Genomic DNA, 19112 nt, shown 5'->3' with positions numbered 1-19112 from the left:
GGACCAATAGGCTAGTCAAGTAGTGAGCCAATTTAAAATCGTTAGTTTCGTATTGATTGTTGATATAACAATACTTAAGGCCGGCGCACAATGGATGTTTTCAGGTTTTTTGACAGTTAACCCGGAAACTTATGCATTGTGCGCCAGCTTTTACTCTGCAAAAACAACACCATAATAACGTCATGTTAGTTTGGCAACACTAACTTAAGAGCCACCCACATTAGATCCGTTTGCGTTGCGTTGACGTTAATTTGACAGTTAGACAATAGATTTAGCTGTCAGTTTACAGCAACGCGTCCGATCTGGATCTAATGTGCGTGGGCCTTTTCAGTTTGATTGGTTACATTCTATTTCACCTTCGTTTACCTATGGATTGTATAGTATGTGTAGTTTTTAGACATAATCTGAAAGAGCTTTGTTTTATAAGCACAAAGGTATTTGTTTCTAATCCATAGACTTTCATCTCGATTTCTAAATGAAAATTTAAAGCAAAATAATAACTTCATTGTTTGACACTAATTTACCCATAAAAAGTTCCACTGAGGGGCGCCTGGTGATGGTGATTATTGCTAATGTAATCGAACTTATTTAAAATATTTCCAACTTACCAACTTAAGCCTGGTACGCAGCTGAAAAGAAAACGGAAAAGTAATTTTTGAGGAATATTCCCAAAAGTAAATTTGACAGCTACAGGGAGGTGTCTTTTGCTAAATTTTGAGATCATAGGTAGGTGTCGTCTAATTTTAAAATCAACAATTCAGTGCCAACATTTCAAAGGGGCGTAATTGCTTTTGTAAACAATGGCTTTATCCGTCGATTTCTCGCAAATAAAAGCTCATCCCTCCAAATTACCAATGCTAGCTGGGACAGGAAACATTCCTCTACACAGCAAAAAAAAATGTAATATCGATCAACGTAATTCAAGCTGATGCATAAAATAATGATGTAATAGCAAAACGCAGATACAATATTACATCAATGGATGTAATTTTGTTCGCAAAATCGATGTACATCGTACAATGTGATTTTACACAACCGATGGATTGACCTGGTTGCAGCAGTTTCGATGTAATATTCAACAACTTTTTTTGCTGTGTACCTGCTGGTGTCATTCATTTTCATAAGTGAGCTTTCATTCGCGAGAAATCGAAGACGAAAGCCATTGTTTACAAATGCAATTACGCCCCTTTGAAATGTTGGCACTGAATTATCAATTTTTATGTTGTTAAAATGCATCCAAAACATCATTTGGTACCAGGCTTTACCGGGTTGTTTTTTTATTTCCGTTCTGGATCTGTTGATTTGTATAAACCTTGGTCTCGTATCTGTTATCACCTCGGTTGTCACCCCACCCCTGCTACGAACCCTTGTATGGTCATATCGGCTCACATCTTTTGAACTGTCAACCAACACTCGATAAACGAAGACAAAAAGGCAAAAGTAAACGATTTTCTGATAAACAAAACAGAATTTTGTCAAACTTATTTCATATTCTACATTTTGGGAGTAAACTTAAGTTATTCTTCGTCCTATTTGTACGGTTTGTAACCTCTATCGATACCACCGGAATATACGTACAAGCACGAGCAACGCATATTCAAGGAAAGTTAACTACCAGACCATCGTGTCTAATTCAATCAACAGCAGCAGAAATATATTCAAAGATGTCGACGCGCCCGGATGATCACCGTCGTAAATGGGACCGTAAGGAATACGAGCGATTGGCTCAGGAGCGACTGCTTGGAAAAACAGCTGCCACCTCCGAAGATGGTATGTACTATGGAATATTTTGTGGGAGAAATTTGATGTTTCAAGGGTAATTTTCAGACTCCGAACCCATCACAAAAGAGCTGCTCAAGCAGCGCGAGTACAAGGTCGACTTGGACTCGAAGCTGGGCAAAAGTATGGTCATTAACAAAAGTACCCCTTCGTCCCAATCCGGCGGGTACTATTGCAATGTGTGTGACTGCGTCGTGAAGGATTCGATCAACTTTTTGGACCACATCAACGGCAAGAAACACCAGCGTAATTTGGGCATGTCGATGAAGGTCGAAAGGAGTTCGTTGGACCAGGTTAAGGAACGGTTCAAGATTAACAAAAAGAAAACTGAGGAGAAGAAAAAGGACTACGAGCTGGAGAGCCGGGTGAAGGAAGCCAAAGAGGAGGAGGAACGCTACCGGGAGTACAAACGCGAGAAGAGGAAAGAACGCAAACGGAAGATTGAGGAAGTGGACGACAGCGTAGTGGGCACTTCGGAGCTAGCCGCCGTGATGGGATTCGCCGGGTTCGGGGGCAAGAAAAAATAGGAAGTTCATAAGAGGGGGCGTAGTATTATATGTGGTAACTCAACTATTTCTACACAGCAGCAGTAAGGCTAACAATCTGATAAGAAGCGTGTTTAAAATCAACTACTAACGGAAATCGTTCGTGTTTATAATTATGCAACCTCATGTACATTTCGCCGTGTTTCCTCGGGAACTATCGGTGTAAACGTCCTAACAAGTAGAGAAACAACTAACTACCGACAAAAGCTGAACGTCTAAGTGTTTTCACTTAAATTTATCTTTACATAGAATCGTAACTATTATGGATAGACCACCCATTGCAGCGAAAAGTATTGGCATAGATAAATATATTGAAATGCATTATTCAGCCAAGAGGACAACGTGCATGATTTTCAATAAATTTACTACCTTTCGCTGTAGCAAGGTAGACACTGGAAATAAATGGATTTCTTTTGCGTTCTGTTTAAAACATTGGGGTTTCCGAATAAAATGCGTTATTATTTTACATCGAAAATTGCAGAAACGAAAAAAAATTTACTTCACTCGCTATCGCCTGTGTCCTGCTTATTCTTGCCCTTCTTCTTGGTTTTCAGAGCTGCCTTTTGCTTCTTCTTTCCGTTTGCGGCTGCTTTGCCAGCTTTCTTCACCTGAGCCATCTTCTTCAGCTTTTTTATCTCGTCCTTCTTCTTCATTCGCCTGTGTTGTTCCTCAATGGCCTTGCGTTCTTCTTCCTCCGCTGCTTCTTGCTCTTCCTTCTCCAGTAGTTCCTTGGCTTTTTCCTCTTCGTCACCTTGGAATACATCGGCAAATTTGTCGAAATCGTGGGTCTTTGTTGGAGCATTCATTTCATGATCCACTTTCTGCTTCTGCTTGTTCAGATACTTATCCTTGGCGGCCTTCCGGATCAACTGTCGGTGTTTGGCTGGGCTCTGATAGTTTGCATTTTCCCAAATCGGATCCCCGCTGAAAGACCCATCGAAGATTTTAATGGGATTCATAACGAATCTTGGTCCCACTTCGGACAGACCACCATCTTCCGACAGAATCTGGAAATGCCTGTACCAAATGCGATTATCCAGATATGTGAAGCTGACCACACGGTCCACGAACGGTTGACTCTTCGGATGGTGATTCGGGACCCCGAAAACCTGCGTCAGCAGTTCCTTGATAACGGCTAGATGTGGCTGCTTGGTAAACTCTTGATCAAACGACAGAATGGGGCGCGATCCGCGCAGGCAATTTCCAGTCAGTTTCATCTCGCCCATCGTGTTAATGTTCTCGACCAGGAACTTAACCGACGGTCCCTTTTCTACATTGGCCAACCACATGTACAGATCTCGCTTGCGTCGACCTTCGAACAGCATCACCTTATTGCAGTGCTTCATTTCGCTCATCTCGTTCACCACCGACAGCGTCTTCCAGCGTTCCATCTTCGGTTCGGACCGATGATGCGGCATCAGCGTTTTCAAATCCTTCATCAGGTGCCGATCGCGATGGTTGATTCCTCGGGCGCACAGGACTAGAACGCGTTGTTTGTTCACCCATTTTGTCTGGAAATTAGAAAATAATATTATTCAAATTTCAACCAAAGTTCTATGCTAATCGACTACTAACCTTCTTGGGAACCAGTTCATCCGAAGACCTGGTATCTTTCAATAGGATTCCTTCATCTTCCGACGAAGCATCCAGATCCACTAGTTTGCGCTTCTTGGTAGCCTTAACCTTTGGTTTTCGAACCCTATTGTTGGTCTTTTTGTTTTCAGCTTTCGGCTTCATCTTAATTGTGAAAGGATTTCGTTGGGGAAAGGCAAATTACACTACAAAAATCAAGAAAATCGGTGAAAATTATCCGCTGCACGAGCTAAGCGCCTGGAACGACAACACGCGGTTTGGCTGATTTCGCTGGGATTTGACATGTTTACATTTTTCTGAAAGAAAATCAGTAAAGGCTCGGCTCACATCTCCCAACAAGCTCGTAAAAATGGTAAAAATGGTTTCAGTATAGACCCTTTTGAAAACACTCGGCTGAGTGAGAGAGAATCAAATCGAGGGAGAGCCAGAAAAGCCGACGCCATCAAAACAATAAACATCACACAAGCAGAAAGCACTCCACTCCTCAATCTCAATCAACCGACGACGACGACGACAGTATCGAGAAGCGAAAAGAAGTTGAAAAGCAAAGGCAACGCCATCATCACCACCGCCAGCGGAAGCGATCGCGTCATCTCGATGGCATTCATTTTTGAAAATTGAGGAAGTTCTAGTGTTTTTTCGTGCCGTTAAGTGAATTTAAACTAATCAAAAAAGGCACGAGAGTTTGGAAGTGAAAGTGCCAATCAGGGATGGGTTGCTTTGAGAGTAAACCTTCCGACCAGCATCAGCCGACGGCCGTACGCGGGTGTACCGATATCTTCTGGCTTATTGTCTACGTTCTGTTTTGGATTGCGTTGGTGAGTAGTATGCCTGTATACCTACATTCACATAACCGATCGTAAAAGGAATCATAAAGCAGGGAATAATTAGCACCTCGCACCACTTTTCGGAACCACACCTTGTGGAAAGATGATTCCTATAGAAATTCGCTAATGAATTCGATTTACACTAGGGAGATCTGGGTCGAGGCAGTGTCCGAACGATTGTAGAAAATGTCCCCTGCTGCGCGTTTTATCAGCGCTTTTCTTAACAAAGTCATTCCGAAATGCCCTTGTAGAGGAAAATGTGGAAAATGTATCATACACAGCGGGAAAAACTCACACCCCGAACCAAGTGGATTCTGCTCTCTGTGCTGTTACGCATCAGTGTAGCTACATACACAAACTTGTTGATACGTTGTGTTTAGATTTGCCTGGTTGAATGCATGGGATCACGAATGATTTGCAAGAGAATTAAATTCCAATCGTGTGACTGTGATGGATTTGTTGGGGATCATTTAGAAACACAGATTATTGTGACAAAGTACAGATTTTTTAGATGGTTGAAATTATAATATTGAACCTCGGATTTTTTCAAGCGGTGCTTTTTTTTTTTTTTTTCATTTCGTTTATTTGGAAGGCTCAAATGTTATAAAAATAACTTAGCGGAGCCGAGTACATAGAATACCAACTTTGGTACTCAAAATACCAAAAAAATATATATAAAAATGCATTTTATCATAGTATTTTTCTGGGTGGCGATCGAAGCGGCGACAAAGCGATCTTCTCCCGTGCACGTAACTTCTTTCTTTCCCGAATTTGTTCCTCATTTTCATTGAACCCGAATCGTGATCGCTGCTGCTGCTTCTGAACGTCGTTTCCCGTTGCATGCTCTCCGCTACTCTCGTCGGTCGTCGGGGTCGTCACGTCCATTTCGTTATTTTCATTCAGCATCTCCAACCTCGTGTCCGTTTCCTGGTCGCTAATGACTAGCGACGCACCTTCCACCACTACACCAGCATACGTACTGCTGCTGTTTTGTTTTCTTTCACTTTGCTGCTTTCCTTTTTCCTTAGGTTGCTTCTCCGCTTCCTTCCCAGCCTTCCGCATGGGACAGGAAAGCTTCCGGTGTCCGTCCGCCTTGCACAGAAAACATTTATCTTTGTTGCCATCATAAAATATATTTCCTTTGCGATTGAAGAAATGTAATGACGTGGGGATTTCCTTCTTCACATCCATATATATACCGCGTATCCCTGTATATACCTCAAAACACAGATCAGATGGAAATTTCTCCCGGATGATGCGTTTAATTTTTCCATATTTCCCCAGAACTTTATCCAGCTCGTTGTCAGGTACCTCTGGTGGCAAGTCATACACACGCACATATTGAATGTATTCACCAGCATGCGACATGCGTACCTTTGCCGTCGTTCCATTCGCATAATGGAAGATTAAATCCTCCGAATTGAACGTCAGAGCATGGAGCATCGCTTCCTCTGATTTGAACTTGATGAATACTCCCCTTTCCTCACCAATGCGATAAACAGCTTCCATTTCACCCCGATCCGCGTCGAGTGCTTTGGCGAAATTTACAATCTCTCCGATGTTTGGTTTAGCATCATGGTGGCTGAAGCTAAACTTGATGGTGTTTTTTACTTCACACATCTTGCACCGTAGCAAGAAAAGGCACCGAACTGCTAGCAATGAACAAAGAGCAACTATATAATAGCGAGTCTCGAAAACAGGCTATCTCGTGGTTCACACCGAAATAAAAAATCGACTGCTGCTGTAGACAGCTGTGGGACGAAAGCGGTGCTTAATATTATTAATAATATCTAGAGTAACATTTGAAATGGGCCTATGTCCAAAACGTAAACAAATCGGGTTTTGATACCATTCTTTAGCACCGCTTGATAGCTACCTTCTGTAGGAAAGTTCCGCATAATCAAGAAAAATAATTAAAAATAACTCGATTTTCGAAACGGCCGATCAACGAAATTTTTCTATGCATAATAGGCCCGCACGCTAAAACGGCCAACCATTCATTTATTTCATTTCATTAATAAGCCTAGTGACGTAGAAGGGCCAATGATTTAAAATTTTCAAACCAAAGCTAGGCCCTATGAAGCCACTTGAGATGCACCCTTTGGTGCACACTGTGTATGAATAAACAACACGGCCAATAATACTAACCAGGGCGTCACAATATCAGCTTCAATCGACCAAATAGATGCGACGAAGAGACTGCTGGCTTTCTTTTTCTGTTAAAGTCGAACAGCTTCGCAGCATTCTAGAACCTCAGTCGGCGTGCACAAACAAATGTTCAATCGCTTGTCTCTCTTTCTCCCGTCGCTCCATTGGTCTTCCTTTCAAGCTTCGTCGAAATGGATGAGCGAAAGAGCGCTCGAGTTTGATAGTTTTCTCTTTCATGAAACACATCAACAGAGGTTTCATGACGTATATGACGGAAAATGAAATAACACATTTAAAGCATTTCTCACGTCAAAACACTTGAAGATTACACGTCATATTTCTAATTTATCTTCCATCCATATATTTATCTAAAAAAAATGATCGAAAACGGGACATAACGCATTTTAAACAAATTGAAAGAGCGGTGATAGAGTGTTCGTGAAAGGGGATTGAAAGCCATAATGAAGTTCGTTTAACTAGAAAATCGACGTTAGTTACATTGAAAGCGATGAGCAAAGCAACGACGAGAAGTTCCACAGCCAGCCTTTCCTTCTAAGCGTCCTTCTTTTTTATTTTCGTTTCTTGCTGATAGTCTAGCTAGGCGTTATAGAAATGAAGCGTCGAACACGTATGTATGAGAGAAACAAAACACGAGTTCATTTTAGAGCTTCGAAATTGTAGAGCCCTGATACTAACTCAACGAATGAATTTAATTGACTCAGAGAATCTGTTGCTTATTTGGAGTATATTTTGCCCCCGATTAATAGACTAAATCGCTTGTTCCAGTCTCAAAAGCCCGAATTCACGATGCTGCACGAAGAACTGAAAGACTTTTATCTGACGATTCTTACTAATGTCTGTGATGAAACTTGGGGGCTGTTCATAAACTACGTAGACAGTTTATGGGGGGGGGGTGACAATTGTCCACGGCACATACAAATTAAAAAAAAAATTGTATGGACAATTGTCTACGCAGGGGGGGGGGGTCAAGAATCCCAAAAAACTGTCTACGTAGTTTATGAACAGCCCCTTACGTACAATTAAAACCCTGGGCAAATGCTGCCAATTTTGAAAAACATCTGAAAAGTGGAAAGGATGATCGGGTTAGCAACTGAAGAAGCAATTAAATCAATGGACGGAGAAAAGCAAAACATTTTCAGGGACATCTGTCGCATTTTCTTCGTGGAGTTGGTTAAGCAGATGCGAAAGCGGTTCGATTTCAATGATCCGATCCTTAAGGCTGCTGCAATTTTGAATCCTAGAAACTTTTCCAATTTGACAGGAATCAATATGGTACTGGACGCGTTTTCAGGTTTCTATGATTTGAATTTGCAAGAGTTGGAAAACGAATTCCTTGCCTTAAAAATTAAATTGCTTCGCTAAGAAATAATAGTTGAAGAACCCGCAATATGTGCAGGATTGCTGGACAAACATAGCAGATTTGAAAAGAATTGACGGTTCTCATGCATTTTCAGCACTTCGACGTCTTGTGTATAATATTCTTATAATGCCTCACTCCTCAGCAACCGTAGAGCGATTTTTTTCTCAATATAACAACAATAAAACAAAACTTCGAAATCGGCTTAGCAACGACACAATCAACCACGGGACTGACATCAAATGTTTCCACTATGGGATTTCACAAATTTGACAGTACCCTCTTAACTGGTCTATAAATTTATAGCCCATAACAAACTTGAACAACACATACGAACTTTGTGACTGTATTGCATATTTTAGAGCTGTCGCTTACACCGCATGTGTTTGTATTGCGTTGGGTATATGTGTGTGAGTGAAAAATAGCAGACAACAGAAAAATGCTGGCTTAGCAGTCCCTTGCAATCAACGGAACCCTGAAATCTAAAAAAATATCAATCAGCGGGATGGCAGTTCAAAACTAGTACTTACTGAGAGTATGTAGTCGAAGTTTTCAAAGACCTTTTATAAACGTCACCAAAATGAGAACTAACGCGTCATTATTTGTTATTTAAAGCCTTTGTTACAATATTTGAAATAAATAAAGTGGATTTAATAAATAAAAAAAGTAATGGTACAGATTTTGGTACATATTTTTTCAGAAATAGTACAGATGAAAAAGATTTTTGCCACTCCCAGTACAGATGAAAATGTGGCAACACTGGTCCCAAGTAAATATATAAGCGTACCCATTCTAGTCGAAATTCTAACACTACACTATGTTTATTTTGATTCGCTATGAATGTTTGACAGATTAAATGAGGGGTTCGTGGATTTTCTTATGTTTCGAGGGGTGCATCGATTAGCTTGGGACCGAAGATAGTACCAGAGCTGAGTCAAAAAGTTGGGCACGTTTCTTCGGGACCTTCTGGTCTTAGAGCTACCTCTATGGTAGCATTATAGATGTATTGTCTAGCATGGTATGGGAGAACATCCTTGATCCTGATGACGTTGAGGCAGCAGCGCAAACCTTTTCACGGGTCTTGGCATATGTCATTGACAGACACGTCCCGAAAAGAACTCACCACAAAGTTTCTCACCCTCCCCCGGCAGACGAGAGAGCTACGTAGGTTGGAGGCAATCAAGAGAGCAGCATTGAGAAGATTTACGAAGTATCACACGCTTCCTCTGAAACTACATTATGTGAGACTGAATCACATGTACCAGCGAGTCAGTCGTGAATGCTTTTCAAGTTTCCAACGAGACATCCAGCGCAAACTTAAGCTACACTCGAAATACTTTTGGAAATACTTGAATGCGCCTTTTTTCCGACAAGTTTGTCAGTGTATTCACTAATGAGATACTAACTGACGACCATATAACCAACAATCAATACGAAACTAACGATTTTAAATTGGCTCACCACTTTAGTAGCCTATTGGTCCCAAGCAAACGATTAACGTACCCTATTCTAGTTGAAATTCTATTACTACACTATGTTTGTTTTGATTCGCTATGAAAGTTTGACAGATAACATCAGGGGTGTGTGGATTCATGCAGAACATGCAGGGGTGAGTGAAATAGTTTGGGACTGCTTGGGACCGTTGTTCTGGTACTGAGTGAGCCAAAAATAATAATGATTTTCTTCGGGGCCCAGTGGTCTTAGAGTTACCTCTATGATATAACCATAGAGGTAACTCTAAGACTAGAAGGTCCCGAAATAACGTGCTCAACTTTTTGGCTCAGCTCTGGTACTCTCTTCGGTCCCAAGCTAATCGATTCACCCCTCGAAACATAGGAAAAACGAATAACCCCTCATTTTATCTGTCAAACTTTCATAGCGAATCAAAACAAACATTGTGTAGTACTAGAATTTCGACTAGAATGGGGTGCGTTAATCGTTTGCTTGGGACCAATAGGCTAGTCAAGTATTGATTGTTGGTACTATCTTCGGTCCCAAGCTAATCGATTCACCCCTCGAAACATATGAAAATCCACTAACCCCTCATTTTATTTGACTTTCATAGCGAATCAAAACAAACATTGCGTAGTGCTAGAATTTCGACTAGAATGGGGTGCGTTAATCGTTTACTTGGGACCAATTGGCTTATCAAGTAGTGAGCCAATTTAAAATCGTTAGTTTCGTATTGATTGTTGATATTACCCTGGCTGCCAGGAACGTTCCAGTAAATGATCAAACGCTGGGTACAATCGATGTTAATGCTGAGATGATTTCCAAGGTCGCGACTCTGCTCAAGTCATCCTTCAATCCTGGACCTGATGGAGTTCCAAAAAGTTGAGCACGTTTCTTCGGGACCTTCTGGTCATAGAGTTACCTCTATGGTAGTAACAAAAACTTCAATAGAATTGAGAGTACTTCAGGAATGCTTCGAGAGCAGAAGGAATGATCAGAGAAACTAAGAGCAGTTCAACTAATTTCAATGAAATTGAAGAATGTTTAAGAAGTTCCAAGAAACTCAGGGAATATCCAAAATTTCATCAAAGTACCAAGATCTTTATTTAAATTTCAGAAACATAAGAGATGTTACGTGAGCATCAGGAAAATGTGAGATCATTTTAAGGAAATTCCATGGTGCAGAACTGCAAAAAAAATGCAGGATCTTCAGCAACGATCACATGATGTTCAACGTTGAACGTCTAAAGACCTTCAGAGAAGTATATAGATTTTTTGGAAGTTTTATTATATTTTGGGAAGTTCTCGGAACTTCGTAGATGATTAGAGATCAGTTCGTGGCCAGCAGAGTGCGCATGCTGGTCCCAGATCCAAATTGATTAATGTAGCATCAAAATAAGTTATTTAAAAAAATACGGAGCTCTAGGATCTTTCTACAAATTGGCCACCTTTACGGATGTTCCGGATCCTTCGACGACGATTCAGATGCAATATCCGTTTGCACTGTTTACTGCTGAGTCAGGCTAAATTGACCTTTGGAAATAATCCCCGTAAATTGTATCTTGTAATCCAGCCTATGAAATCGAAATAAATTTAATTAGCAGTGTATGACGGATTTAAATATAAATAAATAAAGCGAAATAATATAAAAATACCTTCGAACAGTTGCAGTATGCTGAATCACTTCTTCGATGCCGCCATATTGTTTAACTTTTTCATACATGTAAATCACGTAAACTCCTTTTAGGTAAGCACACCACAATCACACAACCGCACATAGAAGTTTGATGTGACAATGTTGTCACATTCATCATCAGGTCCAGTGAACATGACATGATATATTTATCAATTTTACTACCATCATGTAAACATGAAAGTTGAAGCATTCGAATGAGCTACGTGATTTTTCACGTAGATTGGATGTGTATATGTTGTAGAGTGTACACGATTATCACTTACTTTTTACGTGAAATTCCCTTAGCATCAACGAAAATGAAAATCACGTAAATTTAATCAAAATTTAATTTGACATTGACGTAAGCCACGTGCAAATGATCGAAGTGGGGTGTTAAAGAGGTTACGTGATTTTTCACGTAGCATTAACGTGAAGATTTTTTTGAGTGTATGATCCTCATCTATCAATTACTTTAATGAAAAAACAAATTTCAACAACTGAGTGAAAAATTATTAAAAAATGAGCAGTTGGTGTGTACAACTGTGCATGCCAAGCATGATGCTGTGAAATCTGCCTACTGATCATCCATCCAGGATATGTAAATAGGTAACGCGCAGTGAATTTGCCGTCTCTTTCGTTCTCCCGTTTGTTGAATTGTTATACGAGTGTGACGTCTAACTCCGTCATTCATTTAAACAGCCGAAGTGCGAGAGAGACGACAAATTCACTGAACCTCACCTGTGTACGCTCACTGATTTTCCATTTGTGAATTTGGTTCCAAAGATCAATAAACCGTCGTTGCTTATGGCTTGTTGTCCTTTGGAACTAGTTATGCGAGGTAGGCGACGATTGTTCGTATTTGACAGTCACCTACCCCTTGCATTCGGCAAGTTCAACCATGCTATTGCGATTGCTAAACTCGGCAGGCTCGGTGTATGCGGTAATCTTCTGAGTTGGTTTCGATCATATCTTAACGGTCGCCAACTAAAGCTTACTATAGGAAATTGCAGATCAGCTAGCTTCTTCGCCACATCAGGTATACCTCAGGGAAGTCACTTGGGACCGTTGATTTCTATACTGTACTTCAACGACGTACATCTGGTCATCGAAGCTCCTCGGTTATCATATGCAGACGAATCCGCTCGATTGCTGATCACACCAGTAAGTCAACTTGCTTTCGTCATTCTCGTCCGTTTCACCTCGCACACTTGACTTCGGAAATCTCTGTTTGGTAACAGAAAACCTTTGTGAAAATAACAAATATATTACTGATTAGACAGCAATTTCTTTACTGACTTAAATAATTTTTGGCAGTTCAGCATTATGAAGTAACATAAAAAACACTTTGAATGTAACAACTCAAGGCGGGAGTAGCCGTCAACAATGCTGATGATGGTACAGCACGCAACAACCACCCTACTGCTTTCTCTCTGAGATGATCACGTTGGTCATGACGAGAGGAGCAACACAATAGTTGGGTAAAGAAGAACTGCATTATAACACACCATCGACTGGAAATGCTCTCGCAACGTGGGGCTTTAGGTAGTGATGAAAACGTCGCTAGAACTATTCCACAGCCGCAGTCAGTTTATGAGCAACAAGAGGGACGCACATTTTTGCCTGTGGACTTGGAGACATACTTCAAGTCCCCGCGTACATCGTACGGGCTAGGCAAAAATGTGCGTCTATCTTGAAAAACTGTCGCTTTAATGGCCCTTCGCTCATTTTCAACTTCTATTCAATTTTCATACTGCCGTACTCTAACGGAACTATCCACCTACCCTCTTCTAAAGATCATTCTCTAGCTAATAAATCATCACACTAAAGCTTCATGTTAGCATTTCCAACCAACTCCAAAAACTACTGGGTTGATTACTGAAAACTCAGCTGTTTAAAAACCCAGCAAAATTTTACCGACTTCGGTAATCTAAACTCTGTGTTTATATAAACGTCATTGATGTGCAATGACGTTTATACAAGGTTTGGGCCAACAGGCAGCCTGCTGGTATTAGAAGCAAAAATATTGTAAACATTGCTGAGCACTCATGTGACGACGTCACTCTACCATAACATTCCATACTGCGAACAGTGATATTTACGTCACTGCAAACAGCTGTTTCGTGTAAAAAGATAAACATTGCAATGAAATACGAACACCACTAAACAATTGCATATTTCACTAATACTATTAAGCCTGTTGGCCCGGACCTTATATAAAGGACATTGATTGATGTGTGGTCACATAAAACAGCTGTTTCGTGTAAAAAGGTAAACATTGCTATGAAATACGAACACCATTAAACATGTCCACTTTCCACGGTAATTACCGAGCGTGCTGGAAACAAAAATTATGTGTAAAGTTACCAGATTTGAAACATTCGTTATTTACCTACACGGCGAATGAGAACGACTCAAATTTGAGTTTAGTTCACTCATAATCGCCAAAAGTGCAGGAACTCAGCGATGAGTAAATTTGCCTCATGTTTTCCCAGGTTTTTCCAGGGAAAAAATCCCGAATTTGAGAAAAGTAAAGATTGGATTCACTCAGTCTATTGGTACTAATCCGAGACTGTATAAAATTTTCGTCAATTTCCTCATTTTCCGGCAGATTTTTAAGGTTTTCCACAGGAAACCATGAGACGGCGATTATGAGTGAACTAAACTCAAATTTGGGTCGTTCTCATTCGCCGTGTAGAGCAGGTTCTTGTATGAAAACATACCTACATAGCTTTCGTCCATCTCACTTTTCACGTAAAGCGACGTGATTCACAAAAATGCGTGAGAAAAACAACCAGTAGTGGATTTGGCAAATCTGTTGATTTTTTTTTAAAGCTTTCTATGAAACAATCGTGCAGAACAATCTCCATAAATAAAAAAAATGATTCACTACTGACTTATACTATGTCATATGTACTAAAGCGAATTATTTCTGTGCTAATTCGTTTCCTCTTTCCATTCACTAGAATTGTTTTAATTAACGCCTTCCCTGTTTCTCGATTCCTACAGCTAGTCGTCGCGGTCTTTTCGTTCGTGTACGGCAACCCGTTGCGTATCATCAATGGCTATGACTCGTTCGGCAACACATGCGGTGCGGAAAGCAATGAAAAATTCTCCCACTTCCCCCTGTCAGGAATGAATACCCTGGACAGACCGTACGTGTTCTTCCTAGACATCAAGGAACTACGGCAGACTCTGAAGCTTTGCGTTAAGGAATGTCCCAAGAAGGAAATCGGCAGTGCGATGGAACTGTACCGGTACTACGAGGATCGTAATACAAAGTACTGTCGATATGATTTTAACATGAGCCTTCTGACGAAACCGGAAGCAAATGGACCGAAGTATTTTGCATTTGCCGGGCCATGTCCCACCATCCCGGTGTATGAATCCACCCCTGTGCTGCATCGATGTATTCCGTCGGGTAAAAATGCTCCGCTCTCGCAGGTGAAAGACATGTACGCACTGGTTAACTCCTTTGGAGCTGCCCAACAGGTTTTCAGTGACCTCTACAAAACGTGGCCCACGGTTCTGCTTCTTTGTGCACTCAGCTTGATTTTCTCGATCATACTGATAACGATGCTGCACGTGCTGACAGCCATAATTTCGTGGTTGATTTGCATTTTCGTCGCTGTAGCCAGCATTGGAATCACCGGAGTTTTGTGGTGGAGTTACTACAAAGCAAAGCACTCAATCGATATGGATCCGAAACTGTCCTACTTGGAGGAATTGGTACGCAACGAAACGACTATCTATGTGCTGGCTATTCTGGCCACTTTTATCATGATTATTCTGCTGGTCATTATCTACTATCTGCGTGAGAAGCTGAACGGGTTAGCTGCTCTGTTCGAGGAAGCTGGCAAGTGTATGATTCAACTTCCCGGATTAGCTGGACCTCCGCTGTTGGCGTTTATTGCTCTGGCCGTTTTTCTAGTGTTCTGGATGGTGGTGATCGTGTGTTTAGCCACTGCCAACTATCCGAACGTGAGACCTCTATTACCATTTACTCAACTCAAGGAGAACCCGAACAAGACTGAAGCTTCCATCAAGCCCGATATGTCCGTCAACAACAACACGTACAAATGTGAGTTGGGTTGGGAAAACGCGTTCCAAAGAATGTTTACATCTTATCAGTGTTATCTTTATTGTAGCATTCGATCTGGTTGAATACCCGGAAGCTGACTTCCTTCGGCATATGTTGTGGCTGTACATCATCGGCCTTGTGTGGACGTCGGAATTCATCTTTGCCTGCCAACAGATGGTCATCTCCGGTGCCGTTGCCTATTGGTATTTCCGCAAACCCACCGACACTCCGGTGCTGAATGCCATCGCCAAGCTGGTCAAGTACCATCTCGGTTCGGTGGCGAAGGGATCGTTCATCATCACACTGTTCAAGATACCGCGACTGATTTTGACCTATCTGTACACAAAGTAAGTGCAATTTTTCAGGGGATTGGAAATCTGTATCTGGTCGCTTTAACTTTGCCTATTCGCAGATTGAAACGCCACCAACAGGAAGGTTCGGAATGTGCCAGTTGCTGCTTGAAGTGTTGCATCTGCAGTTTCTGGTTGCTGGAGAAATTCATTCGCTATTTGAATCATAACGCTTACACGGTCATTGCGATTGAGAGTGTCAACTTCTGCCCAGCGGCGAAAATTGTAAGTTTTTTTTAATGGCGCAGTTTTGAGTCAAGGTTTGAACTTTCATTCTTCCCCCTAGGCTTGGAACGCGCTGGTAACGAATGCTCTGCAAGTGGCTACCATCAATGGAATCGGTGACTTGGTGCTGTTCTTGGGAAAACTGGCCGTGGCAGCCCTCTGTGGATTGATTAGCATTTTGATGCTACGCGATGATCCGAATGTTCACTTCTACATGGCTCCTGTTATCATCATAACACTCTTTTCGTTCTTCGTCGCTCACATCGTGCTTTCGCTGTATGAAATGGTAGTAGATACGCTGTTCCTGTGCGTATGCGAGGATCGTACCATCAACGGTAACTCCGGTCGCTGGAAGCAGAGCAATCTGGCTCATTTGCTTGGAGAAGAACCGGAAACGGATGCCGTCGAAGCACCGATGCAAGTGGTGGAGTTGACGCCCATCACCAAGCAACCGTTCTCCGTACAAAGCTTGCAAATGACTGAAATCGACGACATAGCTTAAACGACAGTGCCGCCACTGCCTTGAGTGGATGATATTAAGGCTTACCTCAACATTAATTCGGAAGCACAAAAAGGAACATTGACGGCACAACAAATGTTAAAATTTTCACGTTTACACTTACAAACATAAAAATGCGAGTCTCTCCTCCGAGTAAGGTAAAAAGACTAAATAATTAAATGTTGCCTGAGTGTGCTTAAAACAACAATTACGTAAGCGGTTTTAAGCTAATTGTTGACACTGTACGGAAAGTAAGCTAGCTATTAAGGTAAAAACAAAAACGTATTTTCTCGGTTGAAAATTAATCCATCCAAAGTGCTGTAAAAGACGTTCATATGTTAGGTGCATTGAATTTTGAATCATTGTACGCGAACATACTACACTAAATCACATCCCACATTCGGAGATTGGCTCAAACTCTTTTACACGCGCACGCGTTCTTCATTAACGAATGCTCTATTTATATTTATATAATATTTATTATGTTAAACACATAAAGCTAATCAAATCGAAATTTCATCTCAACTGTCCCGTTTTGGATCAGTCAAAAATAATTCACCTTTCACTGATAATCAACAGAATAGAAACTCAACGCATAAATTATAGCCTTCCATTTTGTAGTTGATCCCATTTGAAGATGCATATTGTTAGAAGAGTTTATTTTTACAGATTTTATTCCAATGTATTAATGTTTGTGAGGTCAGTTCAGATTATAAGAAAACAGTTTAGAGAGATGAAATGCTAAGTTTTAATATTTACGTATTATATGCGAATGCAAGAATTGGAAATCGAATAAAATTGTAATGCCACAAAAAATGTATGCAGTGAATCAATTTCAAAGAAAACCCATAAATTTTCTGTTTGTCTACCTTGGTGACCGCGCCTATTTGATCAATTTAGATGGTCATTCCAGAGAATGATAACAACAGTCCCCCCTATTCTGCGAGTCACGTGACTCTCTCTCACCGGTGAGGTGACAATAGTCACCTCGTGTGAGGTGACTCTCCATTTGATTTACATGGAGAGTCACCTCACACGAGGTGACAATTGTCACCTCACCGGTGACAGAGAGTCACGTGACTCGCAGAATAAGGGGGAGTGTCAAATTGGCAAGTGACATTCAAATGGTCAGCGAGTACCGTGCCAAGTTGCCGAGCGTCACAACTCAACTTAACTCCCACCGCTGTGGCCAGGTGCCAAAGCCGTGCGGAACGGGCATGCATTTTACTAATGCACCATACGAATGCCCATTAATGCATCACTAAAGGGCTTAGGAAAAGTGGAAGATAATTCTGAGATAGCAAATTAATGATCGAGAAAGATCCCACCATCATTTTGAATGGCATCATTGCCATAGCTTTAATTTTCAAAACAAATTTACTTACGCATATGTTCAATTTCAGCTGGAATTTTACTCGTTGTCAGCATAAAGCAAAGAATGAAACTTTTCACTTTTTATGACAATCATAACAAAACCAATAATTGACAGCTATTTATTTCTACCTATGTGTAGAGGCGTCGCGTGCCTAATTTGTTTACCTGTGCACCAAGCTTTGCTTGTTGCCACATATTAGTTTTTGTTTTATTTTTCAATGCTCCGGACATATTCTCCATCACTATATTAATCACTACCTAACGTAACATTTGAAGGGCCTAGCATCTTGTATAAACAAAACTTGTTGGCCCTTTTCGCGCTAACCGAAGTAGGAGGAATTGCAAAACTAAAACATTTTTTGATACAAAACAATGTCAAAATCTAGAGGCATTTCATAGTCCCCTGGGTAGCAAACTTGAATCAATCAACTCAAGACCATCAATTGAAAAGGCCTCAACTCCATTTTGTAAACAAACCTTGTAATGGTATTTTCTCGCCATCCGAAGACCGCAAAGGCAAACCAACATAATGAACAGGTAGGAGAAATTCTCCCTTACCGATTGTGGTTTGCGACTGTAGGTTTCGGTTCGCGAGAAAATGGTCTTACAAGGTTTGTTTACAAAATGGAGTTAAGGCCATTTCAATTGTTGGTCTTGAACTCTTTATTCATCAGAACAACACTATTGGCGTTGACGAGAGCTCTGTAACTCTTTACTCCTACACTGAACGAATTTGACATATTCCTGTTATGTGGAAGTCTAATAAATTTGCGCTATAAGATAATCCATTGAAAATGATATGATTGAAAATGTGTCAGGTAAATTCTATATGAATATCTGATACATTTACAATGCTGATAATTTGGTAACTTTTATATGATCGTCATATGATAAATGAAAATCGATTAAATTATAATAATTAACTGAAATGGATTTGAAACCCATAAGCATAAGCTATACTTTTCACCACAATATAATATATGTGTCATAAATCAATCGAAGTAAAGTTTATGTGAAAATAACATGAAATTTACTTCTTCTTTTGACACATATATTTAATCGATTTCTAAAAATAAATTCGAAAAATAAAAATCAGGCAGTGGGAGCTTTCACAGTTGTGCCTTTTTTTATTGTAGCTGATTTGGGATTCGATCAAGATCTGTTGAGGTGTGATGCTTTCGGTGTCTGT

The 19112-nt window shown here is 40.7% G+C and overlaps 3 protein-coding genes across 3 annotated transcripts; 2 read left to right on the top strand and 1 right to left on the bottom strand.

Annotated features, from left to right (window-relative positions):
- Positions 1-1490: 1490 nt before the first annotated feature.
- On the top strand, positions 1491-2714 carry LOC135699648 (zinc finger matrin-type protein 2-like). The gene is made up of 2 exons (XM_065219939.1): positions 1491-1770; positions 1828-2714. Exons 1-2 carry the CDS (start codon positions 1665-1667, stop codon positions 2304-2306), a joined length of 585 nt encoding a protein of 194 aa, XP_065076011.1. The 5' UTR covers positions 1491-1664; the 3' UTR covers positions 2307-2714.
- Positions 2715-2800: 86 nt separating this feature from the next.
- On the bottom strand, positions 2801-4173 carry LOC135699647 (ribosome biogenesis protein BRX1 homolog). The gene is made up of 2 exons (XM_065219938.1): positions 3900-4173; positions 2801-3835 (listed from the first exon to the last, which is right to left on the bottom strand). The coding sequence occupies exons 1-2, from the start codon at positions 4059-4061 to the stop codon at positions 2825-2827; spliced, it is 1173 nt and encodes a 390-aa protein (XP_065076010.1). The 5' UTR covers positions 4062-4173; the 3' UTR covers positions 2801-2824.
- A 228-nt stretch (positions 4174-4401) lies between these two features.
- Positions 4402-17365, top strand: LOC135699654 (choline transporter-like 1). The gene is made up of 5 exons (XM_065219944.1): positions 4402-4735; positions 14404-15475; positions 15543-15822; positions 15888-16050; positions 16112-17365. Exons 1-5 carry the CDS (start codon positions 4628-4630, stop codon positions 16550-16552), a joined length of 2064 nt encoding a protein of 687 aa, XP_065076016.1. The 5' UTR covers positions 4402-4627; the 3' UTR covers positions 16553-17365.
- The last annotated feature ends 1747 nt before the right edge of the window (positions 17366-19112 follow it).

Source organism: Ochlerotatus camptorhynchus, unplaced genomic scaffold, assembly GCF_037179485.1.
Source record: "Ochlerotatus camptorhynchus isolate MF236.1 unplaced genomic scaffold, CSIRO-AGI_Acam_v1.1 ptg000113l, whole genome shotgun sequence".
Lineage (NCBI taxonomy): Eukaryota > Metazoa > Arthropoda > Insecta > Diptera > Culicidae > Ochlerotatus > Ochlerotatus camptorhynchus.
Note: the sequence above shows the minus strand (reverse complement) of the source record. Positions and strands in the feature narration are given on the sequence as shown.